Source organism: Oncorhynchus clarkii, chromosome 21 (genome assembly GCF_045791955.1).
Source record: "Oncorhynchus clarkii lewisi isolate Uvic-CL-2024 chromosome 21, UVic_Ocla_1.0, whole genome shotgun sequence".
Classification (NCBI taxonomy): Eukaryota; Metazoa; Chordata; class Actinopteri; order Salmoniformes; family Salmonidae; genus Oncorhynchus; species Oncorhynchus clarkii.
Genome location: NC_092167.1, coordinates 21,467,951 through 21,487,000, shown reverse-complemented (window position 1 = coordinate 21,487,000; position 19,050 = coordinate 21,467,951). Strand labels below are relative to the sequence as shown.

Sequence of the window (19,050 nt, the reverse complement as noted above, 5' to 3'; positions counted from 1 at the left end):
GAACTTAACTGGCCTGCACAGAGCCCTGACCTCAACCTCATCGAACACCTTCAGGATGAATTGGAACGCTGAGTGCGAGCCAGGCCTAATCACCCAACATCCGTGCCCGACCTCACTAATGCTCTTGTGGCTGAATGGAAGCAAGTCCCCGCAGCAATGTTCCAACATCTAGTTGAAAGCCTTCCCAGAAGAGTTGAGGCTGTTGTAGGAGCAAAGGGAGGACCATCTCCATATTAATGCCCATGATTTTGGAATGAGATGTTCGACAAGCAGCTGTCCACATACTTTTGGCCATGTAGTGCACTTACACCCATGAAACATGCCAATAGTTGCCAGGAGTTTTTCTAACCATGTGACCTGACCAGGAACAATTTGGGGTCCAATGTCTCCTTTGCATCAGGTTACTCTCCTGCAGGGAAACTATTGACAATTGCTTCGAGGACGCAAACCTGTAATGACCCACTTATCTGGTTCGATTGTTGTAAGTGGTTTTCAACCTTTTTTGGTTACTATAATCACATCTCGCTCAATCTGAACTGAAGTACCCCCTCATGTCCATCTGATAGTTAAGCAAATGTTATTATGCATATTCCCAAATACCCCCTGTGGATTGGCCAGTTAGGTACCCTCAGGGGTACTCCTAGCACAGATTAATAGGCATTTTTGGTACTAGTACCCCAGTTTGAGAACAACTGTTGTAAATAATGCGCTTTGCTGACATCTAACGGTCTTTCAGTGTATATTGGGGTTCTCTTACAAAAATGTTTTACATACCGCATAGCAACATAGTTATACATTGTAACCATTAATTAAATTCAATTGATATGGTGTTTCTTGTTTTTACAATAACAGTAAAAGAGACCCGCCCATTGTGTCTCTCGAATATATGAAGCTTTTAGTGTGTACAGCTTTAGTTCCTGTATCTGTATTTCTAGACGGGGGCGTTTGTCGGCGACACACGGGGAGCCTGTGTTCGATTGAGATGGCGGTCGGAACAGCGAGCACAAGGAACGAATAAATATTACCCCGTCTAAACATAATCTGTGGAACCTGTAGCGCCTTCACATTTACACTAAACTGTAACGTAGCATAGCGCTATGGAGAAACCGACAGTCGCACTTGTGTATCAAGCTGTGCAGGCTCTTTATCATGATCCGGACCCCGCCGGTAAAGAGCGAGCTTCGGTTTGGCTGGGGGAGCTACAGAGATCGGTAAGTAAACTCGAGAGATGGGGGGGACTTGGAATGGGCCTAGAACAAGACATGGCTAGGCAGGTCGTGTGAGGCCGAAAACAAAACATTGCATCAGAATGCGTAATACCATGGTGATAAAAAACATGTATTTGTATATGCTAACCCAACTACGAATGAATGAACATAGATTCACACGCTAGCAACAAACTGCATAGCATTATCTAGTTAGCTTAGTTAAGCTAGTTTGGTAGATAGCTAGCAAACTAACTACTTAGCATTAGCCGCACAGTTGCTCTTTCCACTACTAGCCTGCTAGTAACTGTCAAATGGAAACGGGTATAGATCTATGGGGATTCCTATGTGCAACGAAGATAATAAAGCGAACACAAGCTAGCTTTCTCTCGCGTGTAACGTTAGTCCTTAAACAATCCATGGCGTTTGACAATGCTAGCTAGTTAGCCACACAGCAGATACAGTAACTAGTTTAACATCCATGTATTGCTAGTTAGCTTATGTAGTTGCATAGGGTTAACTAAACTACAATCTTGCTCGCTCTAATGACAGTTACGTTAGCCGGCCATATTACAGGAAGAGCGCGAGGCGAGGGTGGCCACCATGCTAGCGTCCATTACTTGCTAGCAAACTTGCCGTTTTAGCCACATAAGGCTAAATTGCTTAGTAGAGGGGCGTGTTGCCTCGCTAGCTAAAGTTAGCTAGCGGGCTAACGATATTGCCAGGGGGGTTTTTGCTTTGAGTTAGTCAGCGAACGTTAACTTGGCTAGCTACACGAACAACTTCCATTTGTGTTGATTATGTTGGGTAAATGGTGTGCCACTTAAAGTTGTTTGCTGTTGGTTAACGTTAGCCGTTTTATTTCCGCATTTGTTTTTTGTTTTTTTTCCTCCATTGGTGCTGCGTCGGTCTGGTTTCCGCATATTCATTGGTTACTGCCTTAACTACTGCAGGAAATGTAATCATTGTCTGTCATCGGACAATCAATGATCTGAAATACGGCCCACCTTCATGTTGCCGCTACGTATTCCTACCAACTTTAACGTATTATTGTGATAACTTCTATAATAGATGGCCTTCCTACAGGTTGCATTGAGAGACACAGCCTCAGGGTAACTGGATTCAAAACAGCTATTTCTCCCCACTATCATGCAGTTCCCACAGAAAGGCCTCACAAAGCCATGTGTTGATTCCCTAAGAAAAAATGAAATGTCGCATAACATGTTTTAAAACACTTTAGACTGTGACAAGCAACTTCCTGAGTTTGCTGGCACTTGGATCTGAACGGTCTAAATTGGGAGAGTAGGAGCCATCTGAGTGATGAGCACTGTGTGTGTGCTCTGTGCTGTCAGCAGCTTTTTCACCCTGGCTGCCAGGACATACTGGACACTGATGGACAAATGGGGAAGGGGCTTGGCTGTTTCACTTTGCAATATAAATTCTCATACACATTTTTACCAGGTTTTACTTTATACCATACTCCAGAATATCTAATAGCTGACCAACTGTTGGTTAAGGCAACAAGCCCTCTATGAAGGCAGCTAGCAACAGACACCTGATGGTGTTGCATAGGAAGGATATCAGATTTGGCCTACTGCATTTTTTAAATGGGCCTACTCTCTTTGGGTGTTTGTGATTAGTGTGGTTTTGAAATAATTTGAGTAGGTTGGAACCCAACCCTGAGAATGTAAGCAAAGTAATCCATTTACTGGGAGGTGCTTTTTCTTGTGACTGTTCGAGTTCACACCTTATTTTTTTTCCCCATTTGAGAACAAAATATCTTTAAAATTGTTTACATTTTTCTGTAGGACTATGCCAACAATGCATAATTTATCATAACAGATAACAATTCATAATTTAAAAGCAAGTGAAGTTATTGAAACAATGTCAACTGATTATATTGTGGAACACAATCTTCAAAAAGGCAGTAACCTCAGCAGTGGCGCTTACTTGTAGAAGCCTATGGCTGTGCAATTGCATAGCCTTGCATTGTTAATTTAGCAGACACAACGCTTTTTTCCCCTGAGCCCTTATCACAGTCAAGACACTTATTTTTATTGTAAAAAAAGACAACAACAAAAAACATGAATATAACAGAATAATTTAAAAAAAAGTTGCCGGTGCGATGTGATGCGCATCTGAAGTCTGCAACAGTTATCCTCAGTGATCATTTGAAACTGGGCTCTATTTGCTTCGTTGAAAGACATTTTTTCCCCCCAGGATTATAGACCAAAATCTGTCTTTTTGATATAAAGATGTTTGATTTAGTTTATTCTGCCTTTTCTTTGGAATTTTCTAAATGTATTAACAATTCCATCTCTTTTGTGAGTAGGTATTTTATCAAACTAATGATTGTGTATTTTTGGTGTGGATCCAGTCTGTTTAGGGGGTTATAGCCTAGGCTAATGGAGTGGACGAACATGGACAGGTAGCCTACTTTTTGTAGCTATTTTCTTTTGACAATCGGCATAACATGTCTGACTATTTTTAGGGGCCTAATAGTTAAGACATGCCATTTTAATGCCAAAAATGTATTACCCTTTCATGTGGCATGAACACAACCAGTCATGATTTCTTCTGATTGTCAACCAAATCACATGAAAAAGTACTAGATTTTAGAAATACATCTAAAATCGTGCACTGTGCACCCATTTGATAATTGGAAAGAGACGTATGTTAAAAAACACCAAAAGGTGTAATAACAGTCGGTAATTGTCATTAGGTCTACATTCTTGTAGCCTGAATTAATTGGTGCGTCTCGCTGACAAAAGGTCCTTTGAAATGAGGTGACACTTGAAAAGGGCCTGAAATACGACACTGTCCCGGGATGACAAGTGCAGCCACATGGGAAAAATGGTTTAAACAATGAAATGGAGGTGGGTTTATTTGCTTCATTTGGAATGGGCTTTGATTTTCATATTTACCACTGTAGCAGGGGCACATCTCATTCAGGGCGGTTCCGCACCAGTATCCCTGTTTTTGACTTCCTTGTTTCCGTAACCTTCCTGTCTGAATAAAGTTAAAGGTGGCAGTTCTCCCTGTATCCCCTCCCCACAGATGTACGCGTGGGAGATGGCAGACCAGCTCCTCCAGCTGAAACAGGACGTGGAGTCTTGTTACTTTGCCGCCCAGACCATGAAGATGAAGATTCAGACGTCGTTCTTTGAGCTCCCCCCAGAGACCCACATCGCCCTCCGAGACTCCCTGCTCTCACACATACAGAGCCTCAAAGACCTTTCCCCCATCATCGTCACTCAGGTAATGGCCTCCTCGCACATTGATGTAACCTAGGGTAACGCTCCTTCCATCCAATTATTGTCCATCCGGTATCACCCTCTGTCAGTGACCACTGACACTCTCGGATGACTTGGATTTCTGTCTTAGCCTTTATGCTCCTAGAATGCTCTCGAGGAATGTCCCACTGACCATCGAAATGTCCCAAAGGCTTAGCCATGCACATGGCACAGTAGCAATAGAACTCTAGCATTTACCCCAATGTACCACCACAGGGGTGTAGCTGTGGTACAATTTAACAAGTACAGTATTACGTGGCATTAAGATACTCTAATCCTTACAAGTTCTTCCTGATTTCTTGTCTAATTTCTCTCCTCCCTCTCTCAGCTTGCTCTGGCCATTGCAGACCTCGCCCTACAGATGGCCTCCTGGAAGGGCTGTGTCCACACCCTCATTGAAAAGTAAGACCCCTGCCGTTCAACCACTCATCTCAGATCACACCTGTGGGTAACAGAATGCCAGAGTTACAGGATATTAGACTGGGTGGTTCTATAAAGTCAAAAGCCATTGTAAATAGTTGGTATTTTTGAGGTGACGTTAAGCTTCAAATACATCTCCTTCATGCTAATTTTCTCATTTACTGACTGCTGCCGTCTCTGCTCCACTCTCCTTGCCTCTCAGGTATAGCAATGATGTCAGCTCCATGACGTTTCTGATAGAGATCCTTACAGTGCTCCCCGAGGAGGTCCACAGCCGCTCCCTACGCATCGGAGCCAATCGCAGGACAGAGATCATCGAGGACCTGGCCTATTACTCCAGTACTGTGGTCACCCTACTGGTGAGAGTTCTCTCTCTGGCCGACACGCACACTATCCATTTATCTTTCTCTCGCCAATACTCGCATACTAGCCTATTTTACCCACCTGATTTCAGCTGGTCTAAACTAGAGCAACTGTCACCACTCCCCCTTACTGGTTAAGCAGACCCCCCATGGGTTCATCCTCTCATTATAAAACCCTGTGATGTACAGCCTCATTATCACAAAGCTATTCAGCTACTACCACTACCTTAGAGGGACAAACTGAACCACTCACTTTGTAGTATAATTTTCTCTGCAGAATGTCCAAGTTTGACTGTAGATGTTTTTGAGGATTAAGTGTAAGGATGTAAGGATCCTCCCAAAACCAACAGAAAAGAGACATAACTATACTGCTTGTGTTGGGGGTTACCACAACCTACAATCAACAATTTTCCTTGAGTCAATAACACCTGTCGTGACTCCTGTTTCGTTGGGTGAACTTCCTCGTGCGTTTGGCTTCAGACACAGCGTTGTGGTTTTGATAAGGATCAGTGTTGTTAGCGCATGTGTGTTGTCTCTAGATGACATGTGTGGAGAAGTCTGGCAGCAATGAGAAGATGCTGATCAAGGTGTTCCGCTGTCTGGGAAGCTGGTTCAACCTGGGAGTCCTGGACAGCAACTTTATGGCCAACAACCAGCTCCTGATGGTCCTTTTCCAAGTGCTGGTATGTCTCTTTCTCTTACTCTCTCTCATGGCAATTTGGAAGCACAAATAAACAGTGCTAGTGACAAACACTCCCAAAGTCTCTTGAAATATTAGAGCAGCATTTGTTCCAAACCCTTATTTGTGCAACAACCATGGGGGGGCGGGGCAATAATTTATGCCGGTTTAGAATGCTAATCGCTTGTATGCATAATGCATGGGTTTCAGCCACCGAACATCTCTTTGGCATACTGTTATTTTTTTGTCTGTTTGGCAGCAAAGAGACGAGACGTCCACTAACCTGCACGAGGCTGCGTCCGACTGTGTGTGTTCAGCGCTGTACGCCATCGAGAACGTGGACACACACATGCCCCTGGCCCTGCAGCTTTTTCAGGGCGTCCTCACGCTGGAGACGGCCTACCATATGGCTGTGGCACGGGAGGACCTCGACAAGTATGAACACACTACTCCCCTTTACATACATACACCAAGATCACCTATCCAATCACCACACTCCTTCCTGCCCCAAACCTATCCTTCCTCCATTGCTCTTGATGTTGAACTCGTCTGACTCTTCTCCACTGTCCTCTGTGTGGAAGAAAAGAATGATAACTTTTATCCACAACTCTCTCCTTCCTTAACTCTCTCTCCTTCTCCCTTGTTCTGTCAGAGTGTTGAATTACTGTAGGATCTTCACTGAGTTGTGTGAGACGTTTCTGGAGACCACAGTCAAGAGTCCAGGCCAGGGCATGGGAGACCTGCGAACGCTCGAGCTGCTGCTCATCTGTGCAGGACACCCCCAATATGAGGTACACAACACAAGATATGCCCACACACACACTCTGTTTTGGGTGGATTTCAAGTGTGTGTGTTCTCTTCTGGTGAATCTCAGGTTGTGGAGATCTCATTTAACTTCTGGTATCGTCTGGGAGAGAACCTGTATAAGACCAACGACCCTGCCCTCCACGGCATCTTCAGACCCTATATCCAGAGACTGCTGCACGGCCTGGCCCGCCACTGCCAACTAGACCCCGACCACGTAAGAACCACCAACACATGACAAGTAGTCCTTAACCAATTCCAGTGATGCCAACCATACTCCCCAATACTCTGCTTATGTCGTATCTGATTGTAGAATCCCTTAATCATGTGCACGTATTACCAAGTACTTCAGTACATCATTTGGCTTTGGTAGTAGAGTATCCTTCACTCATGGTCTCCACTTTTGTGTTGATCCACAGGAGGGCATCCCAGAAGATACAGATGACTTTGGGGAGTTCAGGATGAGGGTGTCTGATCTTGTGAAGGATGTAATTTTCCTTGTGGGCTCCATGGAATGTTTCTCCCAGGTAGCAACCTTTTGGAAATTGCAAGTTCAAATGATGTCATTTAGATGACAAGATATACTGACTGTCTTCTCCTGTTTTTCCTCTTTCTCCCTCTCACTCTCTCAGTTGTACTCCACTCTAAAAGAAGGCAACCCTCCCTGGGAGGTGACCGAGGCTGTTCTCTTCATCATGGCCGCCATCGCCAAGAGTGTAGACCCGTGAGTGTCCTCTGCACGTCATTCCTCATTAATAGAATGAATAATGACTAAATCCCTTCCCCACTGTGTAGAATGTGTACAACTGCTGTAGATTTGTATATTACCCCCCCCCTCCCCCCAGGGTGTTTGTGTAACGTTTCAATCTTTAATTTGTGCGTAATGTATAACTCCTGTGTGTAACGTGTTAATGCTTTACCCCTGTCAGTGAGAACAACCCCACCCTGACAGAGGTGTTAGAGCAGGTGGTGCTGCTGCCGGAGACTGTCCATATTGCCGTGCGCTACACCAGCATTGAGCTGGTGGGGGAGATGAGCGAGGTCGTTGACCGCAACCCGCGGTTCCTAGGTAGGTTCAGTGGTCACGTTACAGTCAATTGCTTAGCTCGGGACCTGAGTGATTGAGTTAATCAATTTGGAGGTTCATCTTCATCTGTGTGTTAGTGTGTATAACGCTAGTTTTGAGCACGTCTGTTTCCTTGTCATTTTTCTCTGTTTTCCATTCCTTTTTCCGTCCTGTGTCAAATGCCTGTCACTCTGTTTTGTTACACCTCTGCCTGTGCCCCTCTTGGTTGTATACTATGGATGTGTGTATGACCTTAGCCCCGCTCTGTCACAGACCCCGTGCTGAACTACCTGATGAAGGGCCTGAGGGAGAAGACCCTGGCTTCCGTGGCAGCCAAGGCGATCCATAACATCTGCTCTGTGTGCCGGGACCACATGGCCCAGCACTTCCAGGGCCTGCTGGACATCGCCCGTGCCCTCGACTCCTTTGCCCTGACCACCGAAGCCGCCGTAGGCCTCCTCAAAGGTAACGTTATGCCACCCTTATTTTCGACACTTTTTATGGGGTAGATCAGTTTTAATATGGCAGATTGTGGCTTCTATCAGTGTCGTCTGCATTTTCAATCCCACTTATTTTATTTTGTAGATGTTTATTATTTTCCCCCTAAACCTACTACCCCTCCCCTAATTGGAGTAAACTAATGGACCAAAATATTTATACTTCCACTTTCAGCTCATAAATACTATATATATACATTTTACGGACACAATTATATTTTACGTGACTTTTGTTTATTTTAGTCCCATCCTTCAACTACTCTCAACCCCTCCCATCTATCTCTGAAGACCATCCAGTTTTGATTTCTAGCTGCCATATATTTTTCCATGGATGTTTCACAAACGTTTTGAAACTTTCTATTCTCATAATTTCTACAGATTGTAAATTTTAAAGTTAAACCTTTGCTAAGAGTATTATTGATCGATTTGACTGATTTATAAAATTTGTGGAGTTAGATTCCAACATTTACCTGGAGCTTTCAGCCATTCCTGAACCTGCGACCAAAAACAAGCAGCAGTACCAAAACAAGTGATCTAATGATTGGTTCTTCACAGTCGAGTCTGCAGAGCTGGGATGGTTGTATCTCGTTTGTTTTTTTTACACACAGAGTACCGGTCAAAAAGTTTGGACAACTATTTATTCAAGCATTTTTCTTTATTTGTACTTTTTTCTATGTTGTAGAATAATAGTGAAAATGTAAAAACTATGAAGTAACACATGGAATCGTGTAGTAACCGAAAGTGTTAAACAAATCAAAATATATTTTATATTTGAGATTCTTCAAAGGAGCCAGCCAGCCTTTGCCTTGGCAGTTTTGCACACTCTTGGCATTCTCTCAACCAGCTTCACCTGGAAGGCATTTCCAACAGTCTTGAAGGAGTTCCCACACATGCTAAGCACTTGTTGGCTGCTTTTCTTTCACTCTGCAGTCCAACTCATCCCAAACCATCTCAATTGGGTTGATGTTGGGTGATTGTGGAGGCCAGGTCATCTGATGCAGCACTCTATCACTCTCCTTATTGGTCAAATAGCCCTGACACAACCTGGAGGTGTGTTGGGTCATTGTCCTGTGGAAAGACAAATGATAGTCCCACTAAACGCAAACCAGATGGGATGGCTTATCGCTGCAAAATGCTTTGGTGGCCATGCTGGTTGTGTGCCTTGAATTCTTAATAAATCACTGACAGTGTCACCAGCAAAACACCATCACACCTCCTCCATGCTTTACGGTGGGAACTACACATGCAGAGATCAACTTGTCTCATCAGACCAAAGGAAAGTTTTCCACCAGTCTAATGTCCGTTGCTTGTGTATTTTGGCCCAGGCAAGTCTCTTATTTTTGGTGTCCTTTAGTAGTGGTTTCTTTGCAGCAATTTGACCGTGAAGGCCTGATTCATGCAGTCTTTTCTGAACTCTGAAGCATTTATATGGGCTGCCATTTCTGATGCTGGTAACTCTAATGAACTTATCCTCTGCAGTACAAGTAACTCTGGGTCTTCCTTTCCTGTGGTGGTTCTCACGAGAGCAAGTTTCATCGTAGTGCTTGATGGTTTTTGCGACTGCACTTGAAGAAACATTTAAAAGTTCATAATGTTCTGGATTGACTGACCTTCGTGTCTTAAAGTAATGATGGACTATTTCTCTTTGCTTATTTGCGCTGTTCTTGCCATAATATGGACTTGGTCTTTTGCCATAATGTGGACTTGGTCTTTTACCAAATAGGGTTATCTTCTGTATACCAGCCCTATCTGGTCACAACACAACTGATGGGCTCAAACGTATTAAGAAGGAAAGAAATTCCACATTCACTTTTAAGAAGGCACACCTGTTAATTGAAATGCATTCCAGGTGACTACTTCATGAAGCTGGTTGAGATAATTCCAAGTGTGCAAAGCTGTCAAGGCAAAGGTTGGCTACTTTGAAGATTCTCAAATATAAAATATATTTTGGTTTAACACTTTCTTGGTTAACATGAGTCCATATGTTGTCTTCACTATTATTCTACACTGTGTAGAAAATAGTAAAAATAACCCTGGAATGAATAGGTGTAAAGTTTTGACTGGTACTGTGTGTGTGTGCACTATCGCAAGAATTTTGTATAATTGAAATTCTATGTTTTTAATCTGGTGTCGTTTTGTCTATCAGTTCACTAACCATGTGCCAGGGAATCGGTACATCGCAAATCTCCTGACTACTTTGTCAACCTGTATGGCGCAGCTGTAAATGATTTTGGTCTTCATGTAGGGACAAAAGACAAGTTCCTTACCTTCTTCCACTTGACGACTCCATTTGTGCAGTAATGCTGCAATCCGTTGGTTGTGATTTTGGTTAGAGCAGACATTTCCATATGTTTTTGTTAACTGCCAGTGTGAGAACTCCACCAGTCGTATTTATATAATTTAGAAGATTATACATTTTTTATTATTTTTCTCCAAAAACACTTTTTTAATCAATTAGTGTATTGGAGTTTAATGATAATATTTGTTCTGTCTCTTCTGGTGGATTAAACTGAAATTGCCAACAGTTTTCTATGTCTTGTGTTAAAAATAACCAAAATTGAGAGGTTGTAATCTGAATGAAGAGAAAAAAGGCCATTCTTGAATACTAGGTGAGCCATTCTTACTAATCTGCTAGAGAACCAGTTTGGATATAAGTATATGTTTTTGTATGATTGAAGCATTTAAGTGAGAGGTCTAATGCTTTAATATTTAATAATTTCTGCCCTCCGAATTCATAGTCATTATATGAATAGGCCCATTCCAAATAAAGTAGAATAAAACACTGTTAGAAAGTTGTGTAGGCAGGGCCATAAGTAGGTTGTAGTTATTATTTAGGTTGTAGTTATTATAGGACTGTTTCCCTCTACCATTTGTATTTCATATACCTTTGACTATTGGATGTTCTTATAGGCACTTTAGTATTGCCAGTATAACAGTATAGCTTCCGTCCCTCTCCTCGCTCGAACCAGCAACACAGCGACAACAGCCACCATCGAAGCAGCGTTACCCATGCAGAGCAAGGGGAACAACTACTAGGAGGCCCAGAGCGAGTGACTTTTGAAACGCTATTAGCGTGCGCTAACTAGCTAGCCATTTCACTTCGGTTACACCAGCCTCATCTCGGGAGTTGATAGGCTTGAAGTCATAAACAGCGCAATGCTTTTGACGCACAACGAAGAGCTGCTGGCAAAACGCACGAAAGTGCTGTTTGAATGAATGTTTACGTGCCTGCTTCTGCCTACCATGCTCAGTCAGATTATATGCAACGCAGGACACGCTAGATAATATCTAGTAATATCATCAACCATAACTAGTGATTATGATTGTTTTTTTATAAGATAAGTTATATAGCTAGCAACTTACCTTGGCTTACTGCATTCGTGTAACAGGCAGTCTCCTTGTGGAGTGCAACGAGAGAGAGGCAGGTCGTTATTGCTTTGGACCAGTTAACTGTAAGGTTGCAAGATGGATCCCCGAGCTGACAAGGATGAAAATCTGTCGTTCTGCCCCTGAACAAGGCAGTTAACCCACCGTTCCTAGACCGTCATTGAAAATAAGAATGCGTTTTTAACTGACTTGCCTAGTTAAATAAAGGTGTGTGTAATATATTTTTTTTTAATCTGCGCCCAAAAATACAGATTTCCGATTGTTATGAAAACTTGAAATCGGCCCCAATTAATCGGCCATTCCAATTAATCGGTCGACCTCTAATGGCAATAGTTGACATGTGTTTTAACTCCTTTTGACAATTTTAATACTTTCTGAGAAGTGGCCATTATTTACTATTATACATAACTTTAACCCATTTGTATAAGAGATTCTACAAAATGAATGTAGTCCAAGCATTTATACCATGCCACTCTTTCCACTACTTTGGTCTGTCGGTCTTTCTTTCTCTGCTCCACTCCTTCTCTATTCCATCTCTCACTTTCAATCTCTTGTTTTTATTCATTTCTGTCTCACTTGCTAGTCCATTTCTTTCAGCAACTTGTTCTCTCTGGACTGTGGGTCCAGTTTTTATTTGATTACCTAATGAGTTTGATTTGTATTAAACGAGTGGTGTTGCTCTGTCACCATGGTAATGCTGGTTGTTTTGCAATGCAGGTACAGCCCTGGTCCTGGCTCGTCTGCCCCTGGAGAAGATTGCTGAGTGTTTGAGTGACCTGTGTGCTGTGCAGGTCATGGCCCTCAAAAAGGTGTGTTTTTCCGCCATTTGTTTATGTGCAACTTTGGTTGTAGGTTGTGTGTAACCCACTACAATAGTAGTAGTTTTGTGGATTGGGTATTTGTGTGATACCAACAGGTTTGCTTATTTGTCTCCTATCTTCAGCTTCTCTCTCAGGACCCCAGCAATGGGAAAGCCGCTGACCCCACTGTCTGGCTGGACAGACTAGCAGTAATCTTCCGGTACGCTCAACTCATTTATAACGCATTGTGCTATATATACATATCCTGGTTGCACAGGCCACGAACTGTCTAATGTAGCTATACTGATATGATTTGGGCTGATTAATATTTTAAGCAGAAATGTTTGGCTTAATGTTTTTTTTCTCCCCCCCCCCCCCCAGACACACAAACCCCATTGTAGAGAATGGACAAACACACCCATGTCAGAAAGTCATCCAGGAGGTAAAGCAACTGGAAGTTTTTTTTTCACCCTCTACATTTGAGATTTTTTTTTGTTGTATTTGGACGAAGCTACCATTTGCATACAACCTGCGTTGTTCAACACATTCATTGGACTAAGTTGTTTTAATGGAACTATTTTGGTGCTCAACTACCTTGGCGCTTTTCTCCTTTTCAGATTGTAATTTCAATTTGAGGCCATGATTGCGTACAGACATTCCCACAGTTTCTCATGCTAAACCTATATTTGGTGTTTCCTTGGTTCTCTGTAGATCTGGCCGGTCCTGTCACAGACTCTAAACACACACCAGGCTGATAACCGCATTGTGGAACGCTGCTGTCGCTGCCTGCGGTTCGCTGTGCGCTGCGTGGGCAAGGGCTCTGCCTCTCTACTACAGCCACTCGTCACACAGGTGCGTGTTCCTGTGTTTGGGTCACAATACGCCCCATATGCAGATGGGTTAATCTTTGTTGGCGTGTCTGTTATTTGTGTATACAATGTCCATCGCCACTGGGTGCTTGTTGAGCACAGGGCAGGCAGCTGGTGACTTATTACAAAGTTAGGCTGAATGTACAGTATAGGGTTGCAAAATTCCGATAACTTTTCAAAACTCATACTGAGAGAGACTTTGTTATTTTTTCAAACAATCATCTTTATTTAATTTTGTTGAATTATTACAATGAGACTAGTCAACCCAACACTCGTGACTGTTGGGCTGAGCAGCCTAAACTTTAAAGACAAACTTTACAGTTTTTTTAATGTACTAAAGATGCTTAGTCATGGCTGGTTCCACCCCTCCCAAAAAAGGTTGGGGGCACCATTAGCCACTTTGGATTTATCCTGTGGTCATCCGCACAGGTTTTTTTTATTTTAACCCCCAACCCGGCTTAGTTTCCCAGATGCCTGGAAGATAAGACAATGAGTGATTGTTCTAAACTCTTCTAGGCGATCTCTATCTGGGTTACACACACCACATCTCGTCTATGGAATGCTGGCTTTAGGTTTTTATCACCAAGTCATTGTCAGCAATCTCTAGCAAAAGCCATTTCCCTTACCCATACGCCCATATTAACTGCATGAAGTTAGTGGAAACCATCCCTTTACAGAAAATCAACATTTTAAAAGAACAGAAATGTCTTACTATAGTTAAGTATATCATCGTTAACTATTACTATCAAACAAATCGGGTAAATATGTAATTCTATCACATAGGCAAAGTGGTCTTTCAATCATGTAGTCGCAAGATGTGTTTTTGAGGTCAAAGGGATCCGCGTTTGCACATTTGTTGATAATTGCTAGTAAGCTATTTCCCAGTTATAGCACATTTTTGGTCAACAATAAGAATCCTGTACATCAGCTGTGTGCCAGTTTCCAGAGGGAGGGAGAGTGAGACTGAAGTACATTTGCAAAATAATGATATACAAAAGACTAACTAGATAACCAGCCAAACTGCTAGTAAAATAAAGGTAAAAAACAAACAAAAAAGGGGGTCGGACCCATCTTTGTGAAGCTAGCCACAATAGTGGACTTTGCAGTTAGCCTTCAAAATAAAAGTATGACATTGACAGTGATGCAAATGAATAGTAGAATTATGCCATTTTTGAATAGATCATACGAAATGAGGTTGGAATGTTATATAAAATCAACAAAATACAATTTGTTAATTTGACAAATCTGAAATCACACTGGATGTATTAGACTTTAGAATTGCATTGGAGGCATACTTATTTCCCTGTACAGCCTTACCCCATGTAATTTGATCCACAATCCATAGGTATCAGTCTACTAATTGACACCCAGAGAACATTAGTGTCGTGGCTCTATCTTGCCGTTAATTGATTTTGCATTTGAGTTGTCTCGCTGAAATTGTCTTACTCTTTCAAATGATTGCTTGACTTGTTGACTGTTCGATCCAAACAGCAGACATTGTGGGTTAGGTTAGGATTGCAGTGTTGCACGTGTAGCGCAAAATTTTACGTTGCATTACGTCATGTTATGTCACATTATATAGGTATGCACGTCAGCTTTGACATCGGTTTTGCACATCGGCGTTACTAAACATCGGGCTGATACCAATGTTGGTATTTTTAGCTAATATCTTCTGTTATGTTCAGATTAAAATTTAAAAAATATATATATATTTTGGTTTTATATCGTGCATCCTTTGTTGTAATGTTGCAGGGTGGCCAACCCTCATCCAGGAGAGCTACTGGGTGTGCAGGATTTTGCTCCAGCCCTGCTCTAACACACCACCTTGCTCAACAGGACCTTGATAAGCTGACTGTTGCTTGAGCAGGGTTGGCTAAAAAGCCTATACTCAACAGTAGTTCTCCAGATGGAGGGTTGACCGACCATGTGTTTTATATACAGTAGCCTATCTGTGCAGTATTTTACTTAGGGGGGGGGGATTAAGTGCCTTACTCAAGGCACAACGGCAGGAGATATAATACATGGGATCAGAGACCAGCAGCATTCCATTGTCAATACCAGTGATAATAATGAATGTTATTGGTAAAGTGGTTCCTTGCATCATACAACACAATTTTCAGTCACCAATTTTCAGACTTGAGCTTTCGGACAGGTAAAAATTCAGTCCCAAAAGATAATGTAAGGCCCTTGTCAGTGTGTGTACCAGGTGTAGAGATGTTAAATGTGTGGTGTTTCAGATGGTCAGTGTGTATCAGGTGTAAAGATGTTAAATGTGTGGTGTTTCAGATGGTCAGTGTGTATCAGGTGTATCCCCACTCCTGCTTCCTTTATCTGGGCAGCATCCTGGTGGATGAGTACGGCATGGAGGAAGGCTGCAGACAAGGTCTACTAGACATGCTACAGGTAGGACAAACACACCACTTTCATAGGTACTTGTAGTTTACTGGAGTGGCAGTGGAACTCTGGTTTGTTCTATTGGTTTTGAACTGACTTTGTCCCTTCTCACTCCCCGTAGGCTCTGTGTATGCCCACCTTCCAGCTGTTGGAGCAGCCCAACGGTCTCCGTAACCACCCAGACACAGTAGATGACCTCTTCAGACTCGCCACCAGGTATGATCAACTGGAACACAGTTCAAGCAGTTGCTCCTCTCCCTCGAAATAATAAGTTCACTTTTAAATGTAAACTCAATGGGCTTTGTCTGAGGGGCAAGAATGAAAAATAACCATTGCTGGGGACCTGACACAGGCATAATTGTTTTACAGCAGCATTTAGGTTATAAAGAAGATTCTCTCTTGCTTCTTCTCTCTGCAGGTTTGTCCAGCGTAGTCCCGTCACCCTGCTCAGCAGTGGCATCATTGTCCACATCATCCAGTGTGCTATCGCTGCCACCACACTGGACCACCGGGATGCCAACTGCAGTGTCATGAAGTTCGTCAGAGACCTCATCCACACGGGCATCAGCAACGACGTGAGTCAGCCCCAACAAAGTCAAATCTATTTCAACAGTCAATGTTTGTTTGTCTCTGTTGCAGACTGCGCAGAATCACTGATCTACAAATACATTAGTATCCCAAATTATTCTTTGTCATCAAGATGAGCAAATCTGTGCCTCGCCTTGCTCAAACTGACCCCCTCAAACATGGGGATTCACTGTCTGACGATCAACCAAAAGTCTCCTCTAACAACATGTCAGTCAGATTGTCACGTGTTTTTTTTCCCCCTTTTTTTTCTTCGTTGCAGCACGAGGATGACTTTGAGCTGCGGAAGCAGCTAATAGGCCAGGCCATGGGGCAGCACGGGCAGCAGTTGGTCACCCAGCTCATGCACACATGCTGCTTCTGCCTGCCACCTTACACACTCCCCGATGTGGCTGAGGTGCTCTGGGAGATCATGGTGTTCGACAGGCCGGTGAGTCACATGTATATTGACACAGACTCTTAGCTCTACCACTCCTGACAGTACTTGTATAATACATATGCAGTTGAAAGTAGATGTACACATACAGTCTTCGACAGGTGCTCGCTGTCATACCACAAGATGGCGCTAAGAGAACATCTTTCAACAGGGACCACAATTCATATTTACGCACACTTCCAATGATATGGGCATGACAGCACTTTCCCTTGTGAGAAAGGGTTGTAGTACTACCATTGCATTGCCTCCTGATGTGTGTTTGATGTTTAACGTTGCAGATATGTTTTCTAGACGTTCTGCCGCTGGCTGGAGAACGCGCTGAAGGGGCTTCCTAAGGAGACGTCAGGCGGGGCGGTGACCGTCACACACAAACAGCTCACAGACTTCCACAAGCAGGTCACCAGGTGAGCATATCACAGCCACGCCCCTTCCATGCTTCTCAAGTGGAATCTGGTGCATTCTTTTCTGCCAGAAATGATCTAACTAGCCATGTGTTGTCCTCATAGGTTCAGGAGTTATGTCAGGTGAAACTTTGCATTTTCCCACTGGAAAACAGCTAGCTGTTTATGTTCTGACTCTGGGAAGAGCTCATGTGTCACTAGGCATGCTCAAACAAGCTGCTCCTGCAGCAGTGGAACGCTGGAAAACCGGAGTAGGGAAACCTCATGGATTCCCTGCCACACGTTCAGGCTCGCCTAGAAGCATCCCTTCCCCAGTTTTCCAGCGCTCCACCCTCCCTCACATGCCCTCTGAGGGAATGGGAGCTTCAGACAGATGACCGCTAGATAGTAATTCTCAGGGAGCACCTTGAGTTCACAGTGGGAGTCTTGTGAGAGACCCTGCATGCTCGACTTGGGTTCATTTCAGATTCATTTAAAGTGACCTTGAATAAATGGCGAGCCTGAATGTGTTGAATTACCTATGTAAATGCACCACATTAATAACGTTGCCCTTTTCTCGCTCTTCCCCTCTTTCTCCAGTGCGGAGGAGTGTAAGCAGGTGTGCTGGGCTATCCGGGAGTTCACCAGATTGTTCCGATAGCCACGCCCAAAGAGCTCTGCCAGAACACCAGGTTAGGCATCAACACAGAAACCTAAACAGCCCCCGCACTGGGATCTGCAGACTCATCTCACCCCATGTCTTTTAGATGGTTCCAAAAAAATATCTGATTGTATTTAGGTTGGCAAATGTCAGTAACATCTCCATTGATTTCTTGTCATTTAAATGTTTTTCTTCCTCAGGTTAAATATTTTGGCGAACATTCAGAGGTGACGGCAAAGAGGCTGAAGACCGCAGCAGACGAGAATCTAAAGGGATCTCCTACTGGACAGATGGGCGGGACTTGGCACTGTGGAAAGCCAATCAAGACGCATCGCAAGGATTGGAGTGACAGGGTGAACCCGCAAACGAAATGCGCCTTTGGCTGTGTGAGAAGACGCCCCCCCCCCTTCCGCTCCCTCTCGCTCCCCTGCCTCACTGTCACCACAGTTACAGGTGGCACGAGGGTTGAAAGGGGGCGGGGCAGGGGGGCATGTCCGAGGAGGGAGAATTCACCGACTCAAAGAAATGGGATTAGTTCTGCGTCAGTTGGATTTCTACAGGATCCATCTTCAAAAAGAACAAGTGAAGGGAAGGGGGGAAAAAACAAAGGATGTGCCTGGTTGCTAATCATAATGCATCAAAAAAAGACTTGTACGTTTTTAAATTGAGAAATGATTTATTTTCATGGATGTGTCTTTAGAACTTTAACATGGTCTTGCTGTCGGTGCCATATAGAAAAATAAATAGCAAACCCACGAGGCCCTTCACAAAATGGTCACCACTGCTTTGTGGAGGCATTTAGGAAATTGTTGAAGGGAATGCTGGGAGATTTGGCGTCACCTTTGACCTTTTTAAACATGTTGGCTGGAGTTTTACTGTTCTCTATTACCAGGGAAGGAGAGTTGTGACAGGTCGAGTGGGACTCTGGCAAATAGTATATATATTTTTTTTGTTCTTCCACCTCTGGCATCGTCCATTCTTGGAGGTAGACACCACCGTCGGCGTTGTAGCCATGTTGTGAACAACAATAAAACAACCGTGAGGAACAAATTTGCTGTTGTCTGTATCATGTTTTAGAGTTTAGATGTTTGTTCATACCAGATCCCTCACCCCCTAAAAATATCAAGTTGATCAAGTTAAGTTTTCATAACAATCGGAAATCGGTATTTTTGGACACCGATTTGGCCGAATTAGATTTTTTTAACACCTTTA

General features: G+C 43.3%; 1 protein-coding gene across 2 annotated transcripts; it reads left to right on the top strand.

Annotated features, from left to right (window-relative positions):
• Nucleotides 1-873: 873 nt before the first annotated feature.
• On the top strand, nucleotides 874-18,894 carry LOC139378746 (transportin-3). Of its 2 annotated transcripts, none has more exons than XM_071121200.1 (23): nucleotides 874-1,211; nucleotides 4,263-4,463; nucleotides 4,827-4,900; nucleotides 5,121-5,277; nucleotides 5,820-5,963; nucleotides 6,219-6,394; nucleotides 6,612-6,750; nucleotides 6,834-6,980; nucleotides 7,183-7,290; nucleotides 7,396-7,487; nucleotides 7,693-7,832; nucleotides 8,103-8,294; nucleotides 12,431-12,522; nucleotides 12,657-12,733; nucleotides 12,895-12,955; nucleotides 13,225-13,365; nucleotides 15,669-15,785; nucleotides 15,898-15,992; nucleotides 16,195-16,351; nucleotides 16,624-16,791; nucleotides 17,089-17,201; nucleotides 17,778-17,869; nucleotides 18,039-18,894. In XM_071121200.1, exons 1-22 carry the CDS (start codon nucleotides 1,098-1,100, stop codon nucleotides 17,836-17,838), a joined length of 2,766 nt encoding a protein of 921 aa, XP_070977301.1. In that variant the 5' UTR covers nucleotides 874-1,097; the 3' UTR covers nucleotides 17,839-17,869; nucleotides 18,039-18,894. The 2 variants fall into 2 exon arrangements, with proteins under 2 accessions (XP_070977301.1, XP_070977302.1); XM_071121201.1 differs by having other exon boundaries at nucleotides 962-1,211; nucleotides 12,669-12,733; nucleotides 18,039-18,891.
• Nucleotides 18,895-19,050: the final 156 nt, after the last annotated feature.

Bases quoted from the DNA above. Each gene is read 5' to 3' on its own strand.
- LOC139378746 (XM_071121200.1), top strand. From the start codon at position 1,098: ATGGAGAAACCGACAGTCGCACTTGTGTATCAAGCTGTGCAGGCTCTT. The intron at 6,981-7,182 runs GTAAGAACCACC...GTTGATCCACAG, and splicing joins GCCAACTAGACCCCGACCAC to GAGGGCATCCCAGAAGATAC. The intron at 7,291-7,395 runs GTAGCAACCTTT...TCACTCTCTCAG, and splicing joins CCATGGAATGTTTCTCCCAG to TTGTACTCCACTCTAAAAGA.